At 34.7% G+C, this 16,847-nt stretch overlaps 1 protein-coding gene across 5 annotated transcripts in view; it reads left to right on the plus strand.

Moving 5' to 3' along the window:
• LOC149064673 (teneurin-m-like) overlaps positions 1-16,847 on the plus strand; it is a 391,606-nt gene that overhangs the window by 346,502 nt on the left and 28,257 nt on the right. For 4 of the 5 annotated variants that reach the window (XM_089255506.1, XM_089255505.1, XM_089255507.1 and 1 more), the window contains 5 exons: positions 8,100-8,309; positions 9,955-10,045; positions 12,596-12,795; positions 13,257-13,349; positions 15,780-16,051. In XM_089255506.1, coding sequence (XP_089111632.1) covers positions 8,100-8,309; positions 9,955-10,045; positions 12,596-12,795; positions 13,257-13,349; positions 15,780-16,051 — 866 coding nt within the window. The remainder of the gene's footprint in view (positions 1-8,099; positions 8,310-9,954; positions 10,046-12,595; positions 12,796-13,256; positions 13,350-15,779; positions 16,052-16,847) is intronic. The other variant, XM_089255508.1, reaches the window with a different exon arrangement.

Here is a 16,847-nt window from a genome sequence, read left to right on the forward strand (position 1 = left end):
TGGTATTTCCCCTGTACAAATTGTGTTGCAAACATTGGACAGAATTGCTCAAGCTTCATGGCAGAGTATCTAAATGCAGTCAAATTCTGCCATAACGACACCTCGGCTGTTAATCCAATAATTGTCGGTCCCGGCTGATTCACATAGAGAATCATGAACCGGTGAAAACAACGTGTTTTCTCCGACAAATTAAAATTTACCTTCCAAAACGAAATTTCACCGGTTGGCCCATGCCTTAAGACGGCGCTGCACTGTGGTCGGCTGAAGTACGCTATACTTGAACGGCTCCTAAGTAATATAGTAGCAAAGCCATTTTCATTCTTATTTCTTGACGTTGAGTTTACAAGAACGTGCTTTGCTAGTCAAACTATTTTACAAACGTGGTGATTCACAGCAAAAGCTATAAGGATATTTTCGGTCTTAAAAAATTACTCCCATTTCTTTTGTAAGAGGTTCCTAAAATTTTCTCAATGGGTAGCTGAAGGCGTAGACAGTATAGAACACGCCAGCTCTAATCATATAAACATCCTGCATATTCATCTAGGAGTGCTGGTAGCCATTGATAAGCCCTCTTCTTTTGGATTATTTTTCCAACCTAGCAATGGGAGATATTCGTTTCCAATATTGTATTTCGGGCAATGCATGAGAGGATATGTATCTCACATGTTCCACACACTCCCATCCTGATCTTCAAGAAACGGCAACTGCGTCGGCAGAATGATTTCCTTTCCTTGTGTGTTTTTGTTTTTCCTCTCTCACTGTGTGTGTATCTCGAAATAACCACCGGCTGCCATTATACGTGTGGTTGTCGACGTCTGCATCCGCTCACCCACGTTTGTGTATGTGTGGATATGATGTCTCAGAATGTTCTGGCACAGATTATTATAAAGGTTGGAGGAGAAAGAAAGATACCTCTCGAGACATTTTCTTCGGCCCCCGTCAAAGATTATTACATCTTAATGAAGATTCTGGCATGATAATCCCGTTGGTATCTATTTCTGTACTTAGTTTTTTTCCAAACTGCCATTCAGATTTTTTTACGTACAGGTTTTGACTATGAATGTCAAATGGTTATGCTATTGGATGCGCATACATTTTTTAATTGTGGCGGGAAAAAGAAAAGTTCAAAACGCTTCACTACTGAATTCCTTCTAAGCTAATGAGCAAGTACCCGCGATTTAATGCCACTCGCACAGTATTATTCTGGTGCTGTCATCTGTCTTCCATATTCTGAAGTGAAAAATGGCAAATGCCTGAATTTTTTCATGTCATGTAAGTATCGTGTTGAAGATCTGAGACTATTTCAAATGGGAAAAGATAATTGTGCTGGACATGTATGGTATGAAGAAAATACGGGGCATCGAAAGCTCTCGCCAAACGTAGCAAAAAAATTTCCAATTACGGCAAAAGTTGCTTTAAAAACCTCAGTCATTCATAACTGAAGTTAAAATTTTTTCCAGTGCTGTGTCTGTATTTGAGTTGAACTCCTGGCGAATAAGTAGTCTACGGCGAAGACGTGCTTCGAATGTTTGTGCAAAGAAGCTCCGTTGAAGTTACATAATGGCTCAAAGGAAAAGAATAAGGCACCAAAACTTCCTGTACTGGCCTACATCTGTAGATGTTTTTCTTCTTTCATCCACATGCAGACGACGCGGAACTCTATTTCCAAAACATATTCCATTTCCGGAGCTGTTCTGCATTTTTAAAATAACATGGACGATGCTCATAAGAATATATCGCGATAGTATTGTTAGAGGTTGCACTTATCTACGGTCACAAAAAAAAAGTCCTATTTTGTTGTGTCACGACCAGGTCCTGAAAGACATTTTGATAGAAATAACTTGTATTTATTGACAAACTTTATGTAAAACTACTCTGTACTGTCACTTCAGTTATTACTTCTTTAATTTCAATTCCTGTTTAACGTAGTGGTTTTTATTTTCAATTTGAAATCGGTCTATTATGGAGACTACCAGGGAGCTCCTGAACTATACCATAGTCTTAAGACTATGACCTTCTAACGCAGCGGTTCTCAACCGGTGCTTCGCGGATCCCTTGGGGTTCTTTGTGCATTCTCCAGGGCCTCCGCGGCCGCTCGAGGAAGATAAAAAAAAACCAGTAAAAGTTAAAAGTAATTATAAATACTTTTAAATAGTAAAAATCAATCAGTAACTTTAACGGATAATTAAATAATTGGCCTAAGGGCCTCCGCCATAGAATTTTTTACTAAAAAGTTTTCCACGAGTCAAAGAAAGGTTGAGAACCGCTGCTCTAACGCATTCATACCAAACCCCATGGCCACGGGCCAAATGTGGCCCCCGGAGTCATCTGATATGTGCCGCGACCTCAAACATAATTTTTAAAAATGAACTGACAACTTATCGTCACATTCCCAGATCACTTGAGTGACCTGTGGTACAGTTCCATAGCAGAAGGGAACCGCAGCCCATTTACTTACGGCGCATTGCAGATCACTTAAGTGTTGCGGCACATTCGGTGTTGTGGCGTGTTCGCAACGTAGTTACAGAGCACTTAAGCAACCTGTAGCACATTTACAGACCATTTAAGTGACCTGCTGTGTGCGCTGTTCCAGATCACTGAAGTAGTTCGCGACACGTTTTCAAATCAATGAATTGGCTCCCACTCTCCGAAAGATTGAACACCCTTGCTGTAACGAGCTCTCTTTAAAGGGGTGTCTAACAAGAGTACTCAACCTTTAAGCGAGTAGGGACCACCTCATTGGTTTGAAAACGTGTCGTGGGCCATTTCAGTGATTTTGAAGCATGCCGTAGGCCACTTGAGTGATCTGGAACTGTGCATGGGTCACTTACGTGTGCCATGGTTCACTTAAGTGATTTGGGCAGCGAGCTACTTGAGTCAAATGTAAAAATGAGACGTGAGCTGCTCGAGCGATGTGGAACTGTACCCTCAGGCCGCTTAAGTACTCCAGAACTGTACCAAACGTCACTTAAGTGATCTGTAGATGTGGCGCTGCGTTCATTTTTACAAAATTAAGTTTGCAATCGTGGGTCGCATCAGATGACCCCGAGGGCCAATTTTTAGCTCTCGCTCGGGCCACGGGTTGAGCATATATGGTGTTTCTGTTTTGTTCTCTAGCACACATCATTGATTCCTTAGTAACCTCTCGCCGGCACCCGAAAGTTTCGGACTACTTTTTGGAGACTGCGGGTTGATGATCGGAATCAGTAAAAAAATTCGCGGTTATTATCTGCTTTTTTCTTCAAATTTTTAAATGCAACACGGTACCGAAATCTCATTGAATTTTTCTTAAATAATTTCTCATGTTCTTAGTCATTAATAAATTCAGCCTATTTATTAAATGAGCTAAATTTATTAAATTGAAAATATTAGGTGAGAGAAAATTCCAATCTCCGTTACATTCGATTCATTTTAATAACAAAGACATTTCAAATACCTTTAATGAAAAATCTTTTGATTCAAAAGGCACATCATAAAAAATTTGAGGTAGCAACATGCAATGGAATTGTCTATGAAATTGCATTGAATTAATTCAAAAATTCTTGAATCGCCCATTTTTATTACTTAAGTTATTGCCAAATAAATTGGAAAAATCATTCGTACGGAGTAATACAATTACAGAGGCAGATGTACGTGCACAAACAGCAATAATTTTCTTATAAATACTTGAACAATCTAAATCTTATTCATTTTCTGAAATTTTCTAATAATCTAATTCCAAAATTTTCTCTTTTCATTCACTGACTATAAAACATATGCGTCATTAGAGATAGAGAACATCCATTCTATTCATTCTATTTAGTTTAACATTCGATTCAATCATCCACTTATTTTCTTTTGTTTGATTTAATTCTTTGTAGGGAAATAATTCCATTTTTTCTTAAAATGAAAAAAATCAAATCCCTTCCAAATTTGAAACATGTTTGATTTATTTACCTTTTTTTTTTTTTTTTTTTTTTTTAGAAAAAAGGCATTTCTAGTCGTTAATGCATGAAAAATGAGAAATTTCAGATTATTTCATTTCGACTTGTGAACTGGAAAGAAAGTCAACGTTTTCTCGATTTTTTCCCTCTTTTTTTTTTTTCTTTCAGAAAAATGTTTTTAAAGCAAACTAGAGAAATTTTTATTTGTTTTAGAAAAGTAAAAATGGGGGATTTGTCAGTTGTGACAGATACAAATTGTTTGAATCGCTTGTTAAGATTTTTATTATTTTTTTAAATACATGATTTTATTAACGTTTTTCTACATTGAGAGCTTTTCCCCAGATATTCAAATTGTATGCATTTTTTTGTTTGTTATGTTTTTGACAATTAAGCAATTAAAAATGTATTCGAAGTAGAGAAATCTGTGAAACAACTTTCGTTTTTAAGAACAATATTCCGTCATGGATTGTCAAAACGATGAAATATGAATTATTGTTTTTGCATTTAAGTATGAATTTTCAGTTTTTAGTCTTATACTAATTACTTTTTACTTGTTCTGTTAATTAATGCTTTATTTTTTTTTGGGATGTATTTTTTTTTTTTTTTTGAAATATGCACTTCTAATGCATCGTTCATTTAACGTAATTAGTATAGTTATAATGTTTTATAAATGTTCTTTATTAATTAATTACATGTAACTTTTTTTTAATTTTATGTAATATCAATATTCTGTAAATGCATCACTGACGGAGTACCAATGGCTTTTTGGGTACATTGAAATTATTTTTAGATGGAAAAATTCTACATTTTTAAAAATTAGGTTTTGGCATCTATAGATAAATGATTTTAATGTTGTAGAAATTCTAGATAGTGCTTCACGTAACTATGCATTTCGGTCAATTTTCTACGCAAAATTATACGGAAAATTTTTCTGACGTCTTCCGACTATTTTGCCGAATAGCAATGACATAGAGAAAATTTTCTAAATTAAAATTCCTTTGGAATATATTTCCAAGCAAACGTATCTTGAAAAATTCTTCAAGCAACAGCTTTCAAATAATTTTCCACGAGCAATATCTTTTGAACAATACTCCAAGCAATGACTTTTGAATAATTCTTCGAATAACACACAATGTCTATTGAATAATTTTTCTAGCAATGACTTTCGAATAATTTTTTTAACAATATCTTTGGAACAATTTTTCTTGCAACGGATTCGAATATTTCTCCAAGAACAATAAATTAATTTAATTGAAATTTATTGACATCTTTTGTAGTCTAATTGAACATCTTTTGAACATATTTTCTAGCAACGGCTTTCGATTGATTTTCTTAGGCTACTTTTGAGCAATATTCCAAGTAACGACTTTGGAATAATTCTCCAAGTAACAATGTCTGTTGAACAATTTTTCTAGCAACGGCTTTCAACTAATTTTCCGATTAGCCACTTGTTTTGAGTAAATTTTCAAGCGACTGTAGTATACGAAATATTTTGCAAATTACTAAGTTGTTTGGGAACAACTATGACTTTAGAACAGTTTTTCAAGAACAAATAGCATACGGAAAATTTTACTAGTGACAATGTCATTCTAACAATTTCCTAAGCAGTCCAGTCTTTTGAATTATTTTCAAAGCAACGGGGATCTTTTATAATATTCCACATGCAGCTCTTGCTATTTTTTTTACAGAAAAATTTCATTATATTTTTACACAGAAATATGAAAAGCGTTTTCATGTTCCCTATAGATAATGTCCGTTTACCATCAGAGGGGAAAAATATGTGCTATCATAATGGATCTATCTAGATACATTCACTGTAAAGCATTTACATTTAGATACATTTTTTGGTGAAAGGAACATCAAGCATATTTTGTTTTCGAAAATACGGGATGGGTTGATACATGCAATTATTCTAATGTAGGAAATGTACGCGTATGTTTTTTCGTATCACGAGCAAAATATTAAGAAATATTTTGATACATGTCTATTTAAGTTGTCATAATTTCTATATTACTTTTAAAATATGACTGCAAATACCACAAATTCTCGAGAACGCATCAAAATTGACTTATTTTTATGTGAAATCGTGGTTGGTTTTCTGTCATGTTAGTATTTACCTGCTTTTCATTTTTCTCAATTTTAGGTAAATATTTGCTTATTTTCCGATACGCGTTTTTCCTTAAAATTTCCAAGCACGTAACCATAAAAATCCAAAAGGTTAGAAATTTTCATGAAGATCTTTTAGAACACGAACGCGTTTACTTACTTTCGCGTCTTGTTTTATAAAGACACATGCGTTGTTAGTCTTCAAATATTTAGAAAGACTTGCTTTAAAATTACACGTTACTATATACATAAAGTAAATGGATGAAATCAACGAGAATATATATACATAGCTTTTCTTTAGAGAGAAAGTGCGATGGTTTTCGTGTTATTTTTCAGCATATTTTTTTGTTTAGGCATGTGAAACCAATAAGCTTCCATCTTCGATATCATGGACAGATTTTGATGGAGTTTCAAAGCAAAAGAGAAAAAAAAAAAAAGAGAGAGAGAGAGAGATAGAAAAAGCTTTTTCGTTGAGAAATGTGAAAGACGCCCACGTAAATATTTTGCGAAGTAAATGCAAATTTAATGAGCTACGTTGTTTGTTCAAGCTATGTGTTTCAACATCCGATGATGGGCGGGTATACTAACATCGGTGATTTTTATCCTCGAGATAGATCGGAGGAGAGTGGAAAAATATCATCTTTGATGACACTTTGTGGGAAATATTTACGCGATCTGATGATGCAAGAGATTTTACTTTTACCATAGAATAAAATCTTGGGGTGGAAAAAAATCTTTTAAAAAAAAAATTGTTTGATCGTTATCCCGAGATTTTTTTTTTCCCCATTTTTTTTTCCAGAAGATTTTCTTCTGATATCTATGATATTTCAACCTTTTGAGAAAAGCTCTATCCTCAAGGATTTTTAATGATGTATATCTTTTCGTATTCAGTGAATGCTTCTTCCTACAAAAACTTCTACAAAATCAATTTCTATTTGTTCAGTAAATTTTTTTTGTATACGTTTGATATAAAATCCTATTTGAAAAACGAAAGGAATTGAATATTATGTAACTTCATGTTACTGCTAGAGGGAGTTCAAAATTCGATTACATTTCTGTGTTTCGGTCTTTGTTTGTAGGAAAGAAAAACTTTGTGGTGTTTTTTTTTCAAAAACATAAATAATGCATAAGTTTCTTTAATACATTATTTATAATTTTTTGGGAATGATATGAGAGACTTAATACATACTATACGCAGCTTTCGTGACGTAACATTTTGTATATTTTTATATCAACTTCCTTGTGATTAATTTCGTTTTAAATCACAGAATGCTCGTATTTTGGCGAGACGAAAACGGATATTGGTATGGCTAATAGAAGAAATTATGGGATAATGTCAGTATAATTGGTACGTTAACTGTTGAAATTGTCAGAAATTTGTAACCGTTTTTTAAATAAAATTACCGATTTTCTCTCGAGGAATAAAGAGCTGAATTTCATGGAAATCGAAATTCTCCATATAAAGAGTTGACTATGTGCCGCTGAAAGAAATACGGGATATATTTTGTGTAGCTACTTTCTATACGCAAGTTGGATATAATTGCCTTCACCTAATACAGCAAAATAACGGAAAACATGCGGATTAATGCATTTCATTAAAAAAATTAAATATTGAAATCGTAGTAAAGTTATGCAAATTATATACTTCTACGATTTCGGCTGAGATGGCACAATTAAAATTGGCTTCGTTTTGAAAATATGGGGACAATTTTTCGTCAAATGATGGAATGGCCTGGCCAAAAATAGAATTTCTAGAATAAAAATTCTCGACGTATTGTCAATGGCAATAGATTCTGAAATGCAGTGGTGTGGGAGTCGGGGTGCGCTGTGGGTACTAGAGCACCCACGGTAATTTATGGCATGGGTCTGAGAACCCGCTGAATTGATTCAGAAATCAAAATTTCCTACGTAAAAATTAAGTCAAGCACCCACAAGTTCCTAACACTTCCGACGCCTATGCTGAAATGTATTGGAAAAATCTGATCTTGTCGTTTGAAATTGGATAATCATTGAAAAATTAATAATTAACCTTAATGGGTAATTTAATTTATATTTTGATTTTTTATATAGGTCTTCTAGAACCTGCGGCTACCAGTGGAGGATATTCGTTGACCACCCATGGCCCAGCCACAACGACGACGTCGTCGCTGAAGTTCGGTCCGAAGCCAACATCCATCGTAGGATTCGGCCGGTCCCTGAGCAAGGACGCAGTAATGGACAGGGAGTTTAGGTCATCCTGTCTGGCGAGGACGCCATCCGGCTCGCTATTCATTCCCAGTGGTAAGAACACGCGTATAATTTTTTTACCCTTCTCCAAGTTGGAAATTGTATCTAATTACGGATCTGTCGGTAGAATTGGGAGCCCGATTCCTGCATGGAGAAGAGGGGCATTTGTCCAGGGTTTCATGATTTTGGGGTCCCAAATTCAAACAATTTGTGTGCTAACAAACCAAACATCGTTCACCCTAGTCGGTAGGGTTTTATAATGCTTTCTTTACCTAGGACACCTTTCAAATCATTGTTGGGTGTTGTGTAGAATATCTACGTAGGGTGGCTTTGCCTTCCATTGAATACGTTAATAATCAAGTCGGTGCGGTGGTGGCATATCAAAACATGCAGTGACAGAATACTCATTGACTTGCCCTTTCATACTCTGAAATCAGTTGATCTTCCCGTCATCTTGTTCTCTTCTCGGGGTGAAGTCGGATCTTACTTAGTGTGACCGTATTTCTTCGAGGAAAATGCGGGATATTTCATCGAGACTGATAAAAAAAAGATTCAGGATAGACCCGTGGAAACATTTGTTATAAAAAAAGTAACTTACACTTCTTTGATAAGAGCTGAAGCGCCAATTGTCACTGAAATTATTTAAATATTGTCAATGGTATTAAATTGTCAATCGTACTGAGCTCAACGGGTTTTTTTCTTCAGAAAATGCATTTTGACATTATGAATATGTGATGTAAATATTTATGGTCAAAATCATCATAATACATTTACGAGTTCTTAAAATAGTCTTTATCTGTAATTTTAGTAAAGACATTCGAGTATAAGTTTTGTTGGAAAAACAGGACATTCTGTTTAAAAAAAAGTAGTTACGGCCAAAATTACGGAAAATATGGGAATGTCCCTTAAAATACGGGCCATATAGTCTCCCGTGTCTTGCTGTTTTTGAAATCGCTCTTTTATTTCTAAAGACGATGAAGAAGACATGACTAGTTTCATTAAATAATGCTACACAAAACTCCTTATAGATTTTGTGGTTCCTCTACTGTGTAGGTGGCTGAGATCAGGCAGGATGCCGTGAGACATTTCTGACTGTGCTTATTTTATTCCGATAGTACTAAATAAATAAAAAAATGAGATACAAATCTTGGGAAAAAACATAACTCAAATAAAACCAAATTTTAATTCGACTGACCTGTGGAGCCATCTATCCCTTTATGTCAGTTGAGGTATGAACTCTAAAATAAAATACGAGGTAAATAAGCGGGGAACTTCTCTAGAGAAATGTTGAGCTCAACATATGAGAGACATAGACCCACATAATATTATTGATTACCCAAGTTATTTTTCACTGTCTCACACAAAGTGGCCTTCCATGGAGCTGTTCTACAAGGTTTTGTGCTGGTTCCTTTTCTTTTCCTCCTTAAACAAACATTGTTACACAACTTTCTCGCGTTTTCAATCTTGAATGGAACGAAGCTGACCTGTAAAGGTCTAAGGTGAACTTCATTTCTGATGTGTGAAATCTTTCTGGCTAATCTTATTTGAATATTTCTCTTTGCCAAGTGGGGAAATCTCCAGTGCCATCTGTTGACACATTTTGATATGAATAACTGGAATTCTCACACTTATTATTGCTAGACTGTATTCCATATTTTAGAGCTAGTTTTATTAATCATACCTTTTCTATTTCTTTTAGACTGTAAAGTTCCAGGCTCTCCAGTCAATAGTCATATAGGTTCTCAAATAGCTAAAGATGAGAATCATGAAACCAAAGCTAACTTTGACAGGTAATATTTTTATCTGCAAGTAATAGTGATTTTAATTTTTTTAATATATTTTAGGTAGCTTTAATAATTTTAATTATTGAATTATAAAATAAATAGGAGATATTTTTTTATTTAAATTATTTAAAATAAAACTTTTGCAGAAAAAGCTTCATTATGGCCGTAGAGAAATTTAAATTAGATATAGTTCATATGTATCACTATGAAAAAATTAAAATTTCAAAAAATTCTGAAATTGAAAAATAAGAAAATTTTAATCACTCCATATTTTACAATAGAAACGAGATGCAAAATTTTAATGTCCAAATTTATGTACTATAAATTACCGTTAATTTAATTTTTATATGGATTAAAAACCCCTACCATTTTGCGACTGAAAAAGTGTCATCATTTAAGGGGCCATTCAAGTGTTACGTAAGCAGATTTTCAGCCACTTTTCACCCCCCTCCCCCCTTGTCAGCAAAACACTGACTCTTCCCCCCGTCAGCAAAATTTCGTCAGCAGCTTAGAATATTTCATATCTTCACAAAGGGGTGGTTGATGACGCAATCAACCTTCAAACCCCCCTTGTCATCAAAAGTCAGCAAATCTGAAAACCCCCTCGATGCTGACGTAATACTTGAATGACCCCCTAAAGTAAAAATGACGGGGAAACATTATTAAAAAAAACGAATAATTGTAAATAGTCATATACAGAGTGAATCAGACCTATTCTTCCAAAAGGGGGGGGGGGGGGGAGGAATAAACGAGCCGAAATGAATCATGAAAGAATCTGCCAACAACCCTGTCCTATTTCGAACCGTTTCGATTATGGGGGGGGGGGGGGAAAGAAACCCAGATTTGTGAAGTTTCTGAGAGACCTACACTCAAACTAAGCGCATATTTAGAATGCGCAGAAAAAATCCTATGAGGTCACACCAATTTCGTTGAAAGTCTGGGTTTAATGGCGAGCTACAGGCGTTAAGATTGGCGACAATTCGTTCAGAATCGAATTGTCGCCAAAAGTTTACCCTTCTAGCTACAATCGGTCAAATTTGCCAATCAACTTGTCCATTCCACCAGCTTTCGAAAGAGCCTAGAATAGGCCAAATTGGTCATATAGTTCAGGACAAATTTATTCGTTTGTTTGCAATACGTCACCGAAATCTGCGTTTGTCGGAAGATATTTTAGTAGGTTTTGGCGACAATTCAATTTTTCACTTCACCGATCTCTCAGCACTTGTAGATCACCATTAAATACCGATATCCTGTAGATAGAGATAGTGTCACCTTTTAGGATTTTTTGAGCGAAATAGAATTGTCGCCAAAATCTAACCACCAATTCCGAATTTTCGTCGAATATCCACTTCGGCAAATGCTGATTTCAGTGACCTATTGCAAACAAACTACTGTATTTATCCTGTATTCATGTATTTTATATGTATAATAAAGCACCCCCCAGCCCCCCTCGTCCGGGGCAATGGTTAAAATTGACAATGGTCGATAGAGCCTGGGCGGTGCACGGTATGAAATGAAATGTATTGACTGATTAATTTGACCGATTATAGTTAGCAGGGTGTTTGCAGAATTGGCAACTAAAACTTTTGGCGAAGGAGATACTGACCCTTGTATTTGAATGCTTGGGTATTCATTACATATTTCTCTTTTAATATGATATTGGCTTAATGATGTTTAATTTTTTCCCAGCTCTAATGTTTCCGTACTGGCATCATGCCAGTTCTCATCCATGTCCAGTGGTGATGACAAATCGATTTTGAACTTCGGCAATCTTTCAGCACTTGTAGTTCACCATTAAATCTAGACATTTCAATGAAATTGGTGTGATCTCATAGGATTTTTCACATTAGTTGATTATATGTTCAGGGTAGCACCTAGATACTTGGTCAGCTGGAGCATGCACATACTTTGGATGCTCATGTAATGCAAAAGGGGCAATTAAAGGGTTAATCTGGTATCCCCTTTGGTCCAGCGACCTGGGCACCAGACCCATCCTTCTCCCTTGATGATGGAAATATCAGGAAGTGCAAATGTGGTAACATCAAATTTCTTACTTGCGTATTACACTCATGGACAGTATGTCTAAGGATTTGCATTTTGCTAATTCAAGTTAGAGCATATCTCAAAAGTTGCGGTTTGGATGCTCTTATTCTCATGTTCAACATGGATAGTGTTCATGACTCGTAAGAGGTTGAAGACTCCTGATTTAAACTGCAAGGCTAAGCAAATATACAATTTTGAATTAACTAATTGAAAATAAAGGTAATTCATTGAATTCATTTGATACCTAAATTTGTGGGATCTTTATCCGTAGACTAAAATGTGAGTCAGGAACTCGCTCTTATGTTAAGGGAATTAAACTAATTGAGGTGTAATTTCTTATCACTAAATTTCTGACATTAGTTAGGAATAGGTTGAGGTAAAATTTTTCCAAAACAAGCTCCAGGTAAGGTTGTCAACTGGTCATGGAAGTACGAGAAGATGTTCGTGGCGTGTCTTGTTATCTGTGGTATGCTAGAATTAGAGAAATTTTTTAGTTTGTAAATTTTCTACTAGGTGTCACTTGAACTATGCATCCTCTGTGCCTGTCACATTGTCTTTCTATAACAATGTTCGAAGATCAAATTCCGCCCACTATGCTCACTCTAGATTCCACATACGGAAGTCACTGTCATCGAGGTGTACCTGGAAATGTACAGCCATTGTCTGCCTGTTTGTGTCTCTTGCCATCCTGTCTGCTCTCGCTTATTTTGTAGGTAAGTAATTACTGTGTTAAGTATGGTATATTATTCATATCACAATTAACATTCACTGCAGCAATTAAACTAATGCAATTACAGATATTTCTTTTGCTAGAAAGACCAGTTATTTTCAAATAATCGTGCTTGGAGCATTGCCAAGTCTATAATTATGATCATTATTATGTTTAATGTCTAATAATATGCATCTTGCAATAATCTGAATTTATGCTATGTGAAATGCAAATTTTGCTTGATGGGTTCATTTGCAGCATTAAGCCTTTAATAATTTATATGATAATTTTCTGGGTAATTATCATTTATTCAAGGAGTATTTCTAATTATTTTGTCCTTGTTTTGTATTCTATGTTAATTTCATTGTATTTTTTGTCTGACCCTTGTATTTGAATGCTTGGGTATTCATTACATATTTCTCTTTTAATATGATATTGGCTTAATGATGTTTAATTTTTTCCCAGCTCTAATGTTTCCGTACTGGCATCATGCCAGTTCTCATCCATGTCCAGTGGTGGTTGAAGATACAGAGCCTGAAATAAACCGAATTGATTCTGGTGAGCCAACTTATTTAATGATATGGAACAAATCTGACAAATATTCCTTGTCTTCAACCAGCATTCATATATGTCGAGAAAAACCTTCAATTGTCTTCATTCATTTAATTAAGAATTTCATAATTTATAATAATAATAAAAACATCTGCGAAGTCGGGAAAATATTATATGCTATGAAACTGGGAAATTCAAGATAATGAGAAACCGGGAAATTCAAGACAATGAGAAACCGGGAAATTCAAGACAATGAGAAACCGGATAATTATCATGAAATGAACACTCATAAATTTCAAATAGGCATGGTTTTATTCATACCACACCAAATTTTTGATATGGCATGAATATTTGCAGTCAGTGCTGTAACTAGCCATTCCTATACAAGAATTTGCATTTAGGCCCCTTTTGGCTCATTCTTGGAGCCCTATAACGGCTCATTTAGGCTCCTTCTGGGCCACCCTTCCACGTGGGCCGTGTGAGGTTGCACCTGCATAGTTAGCACTTACGGCAAAATAACTTACACTGTACTAAAATATCATGATGACATATCCTGACATCATGCCCCCCCCCCCCTCCAAATATAGGCTGACAGGTTGCAAATTTGATATGCTATCAGCACAATTAACAGATTGTGCAAAAACCAAGAAATACAGAGTTGGTTGATGGACTTGAAATTAGAATGGAAACACATATTTTTTATTTTAAGTAAGAGGGACAAAATTTTAATGCATTTTTTGTAACTTGATGAAGGTATTCACTGGTTCGAAGACATTTTATTCTATAATCTTATGTTTTATTAATGTAGCAATGTGGATAATTTTTATAATGTGTTATAAAATACCATATTTGAATGTGTATAAGGAACCCCTTTTTGCAAAAATTGTAACCCAAAAATAGGCGTTTCTTATACACGGATAATATTATAGATATCTGTTCAACTTTCTTCCAAATTTTAAGCCCAAAATATTATGGGCGTTCCTTATACACATTAAAATATGGTAACATAAATGGTTCCCAGTTATCTGGGAAGTCAGGGAAATGAAAAATAGTCAAAAAAAATGTTGCACATTTCCTTGATTTTACCCAAATATTTAAGTTTGATAAATGTCAGGGAAAAGCTCTGTGAAGGGAAAACTAAACTCTTAAAAACAAATGATCAAAATTTGGAAGGTGACACTTTTTTGAACTATATTTCTTGCAAAGTTTTGATCAGGGAAATGATCAAGCAGATTCTGCTGAGAACTCTGATATAGTGTTACTCTATTGCCATACCACAACAACGAGTTGGGGAAAGTTATAGAGAATCTCATGCTGTCTCATGTTTATGCATCTCTTGAATCGAAAATGTGCGTACACATTGGGAAACATTAATCTATAACAGCTGTCTGTACTTCAAATAATATAGGAACCAGTTGGTATACAGTCGGCCTCAGCTAATCGCATAATGGATAAACTGATAACCCGCTTAAATGGATGAAATCCTCCGGTACCAAAGTTTCTCCCGTAAAGACAATGTTAAAGTTCCCCCGCAAAAAATGATAATTTTGACTTTTCCCCGCTTAATTGAATATTAAGTTTCACACGCAACTGCTAATCACATCAACCACTATACACATAATGTTATTATTGAATAAAACATCTGTAAGATGAATGGAAAATATGTTATACTAAGTTGAGATTTAAAAAAAAAAACATTAGGGAGTAGGTACTGGCCTCCAAGTAGTCTTCAATACATATGTTTAATTATTTCATTTTTGTTCTCTATTGAGCCACTAGAGGGCGCTAAATCTCTTAATGAAAAATAAAAAATCTTAGGTATTGTGTCGTAATCAATATAATTTCTATTTCATTTTTGATGTTGGATTTGAGAATCTTTATTTACATTGATCCTTTATTGCTTTCAATATACTGATGGTCTAAAATGGCAAATGAATTATTCCACACACAATTGGATACCTGTCGTGATTGGATATTGTGTGCTGGAATTGATATCTGATTAAGCAGGTCTAACTGCATCTCCTAAATATTACAGAAAGCCAAATTATTCAGTGTGTATTAACTTGTTTTTAAGAGAATCAATACGAAAGGGAGGGGAGTTGGGTGTTAAAAGAAAGCACAAAACAGATAATTAGAGGAAATAAATAACTTTTCTAGTTGAATGCTGAAAGTCAAGAAATAAATTTCAACTTTTTTTTATCTAGGAAGAGATATACATAAATGTACTGAGGATTCATAAACCAAAAAACCTGTTTGTATCAGTTGCATCCTTTGTAATTACACATAAAACTTGACAAACTTTCAATTTAAAAATTACTTCTGCAATTTTTTTTTTTTTTAATTTAGCAGACTTAAAAAAAAGTTAGGAAAACTTATTCATGAGAGTATGAATCTCTCCAATTTTCTGTAAAATGTTATTTATCTTTTCACTTCCAGCTAATGTTCCGAAGCGAACACCACCTCCTAGAAGTGAGACTTTCATGGAGATATACCTAGGAAAAGTTGTTACGTCACGAATTAGTGCCTTCAGTTATTGGAATGTCCAGTTCCACTTGCGAAACCCATCTCTAGTCAAATTCAACTTCACATTGTCTCAGGGTGCCAGTATTGGTGTTTATGGTCGGCGAGACAGGGTACCAACACATACTAAATATGACTTCTTTGAAATCCTCAAGCCGCGCTCAAGGAGAACAAGACGTTCTGATAGGGTAACATGAGTTTTTCTTGAAATATACCTGTTCCTTCTGTTTAAATTTCTGAAACCCAGTTTTACTTGGAATTAAGATTAATTTTTATTTGTAAAACATTTGTATCAATAAATAACGTGTAACTTGAAGCAAGATTCCCAATTGGATGCCTTAACAAATTAGCAAATTAGAAAATTACAAAATACAAAAATTTAGAAACATCTTGATGAAAAGATGGGCAGAACTTTTTAATCCCCTTTTACAATGGAAAATCTCTATAGCTCAAGTTTTTAAATCACTGTGTTTGCGAAACTATTCCACAATTAATGCATGTTCCTGTAAACAGGTCATACTATTTATTGGAGAAATGGGAATGTCAATGGCCTTCCCATAAATGTGACTGAAACATCTGATTCTTTTGTGACATCATTCATGAAGTTATCAAATGTCAGACTAAGTCCTTTCTGTAGTGACCTTCCAGCCTAAAAAGCAGATAACTTGAGAATGAAGATGGCAATGCTCAAAATTTTTAGATAATCTGCCGCAGAGCTACAAGAGTTTTGTCACATGTTTGCCAAAAATTAAGCATGTGCAGTACGATTTTCATGGAAGACATCCTCTAGCTGGGAATGTTGGAACTAATTTTTTTAGCTCTCTCTCTTTTAGTATTTGTTTTCCATTCCTTCATTAAGTCATTTTTGAAGTTTATAACTTTCTGATTGATAGTTAGTGCTGTAGAAGCTCACAACATGCCAACTATAACTATAGCCTCCCTGTAATTTCAAATGATATGATTCAAGTGGACTGATAATGAGAA

This window comes from Pholcus phalangioides, unplaced genomic scaffold (assembly GCF_987345545.1).
Source record: "Pholcus phalangioides strain wild (caught in Gottingen) unplaced genomic scaffold, Ppha-v1.0 ptg000042l_1, whole genome shotgun sequence".
NCBI classification, from domain to species: domain Eukaryota; kingdom Metazoa; phylum Arthropoda; class Arachnida; order Araneae; family Pholcidae; genus Pholcus; species Pholcus phalangioides.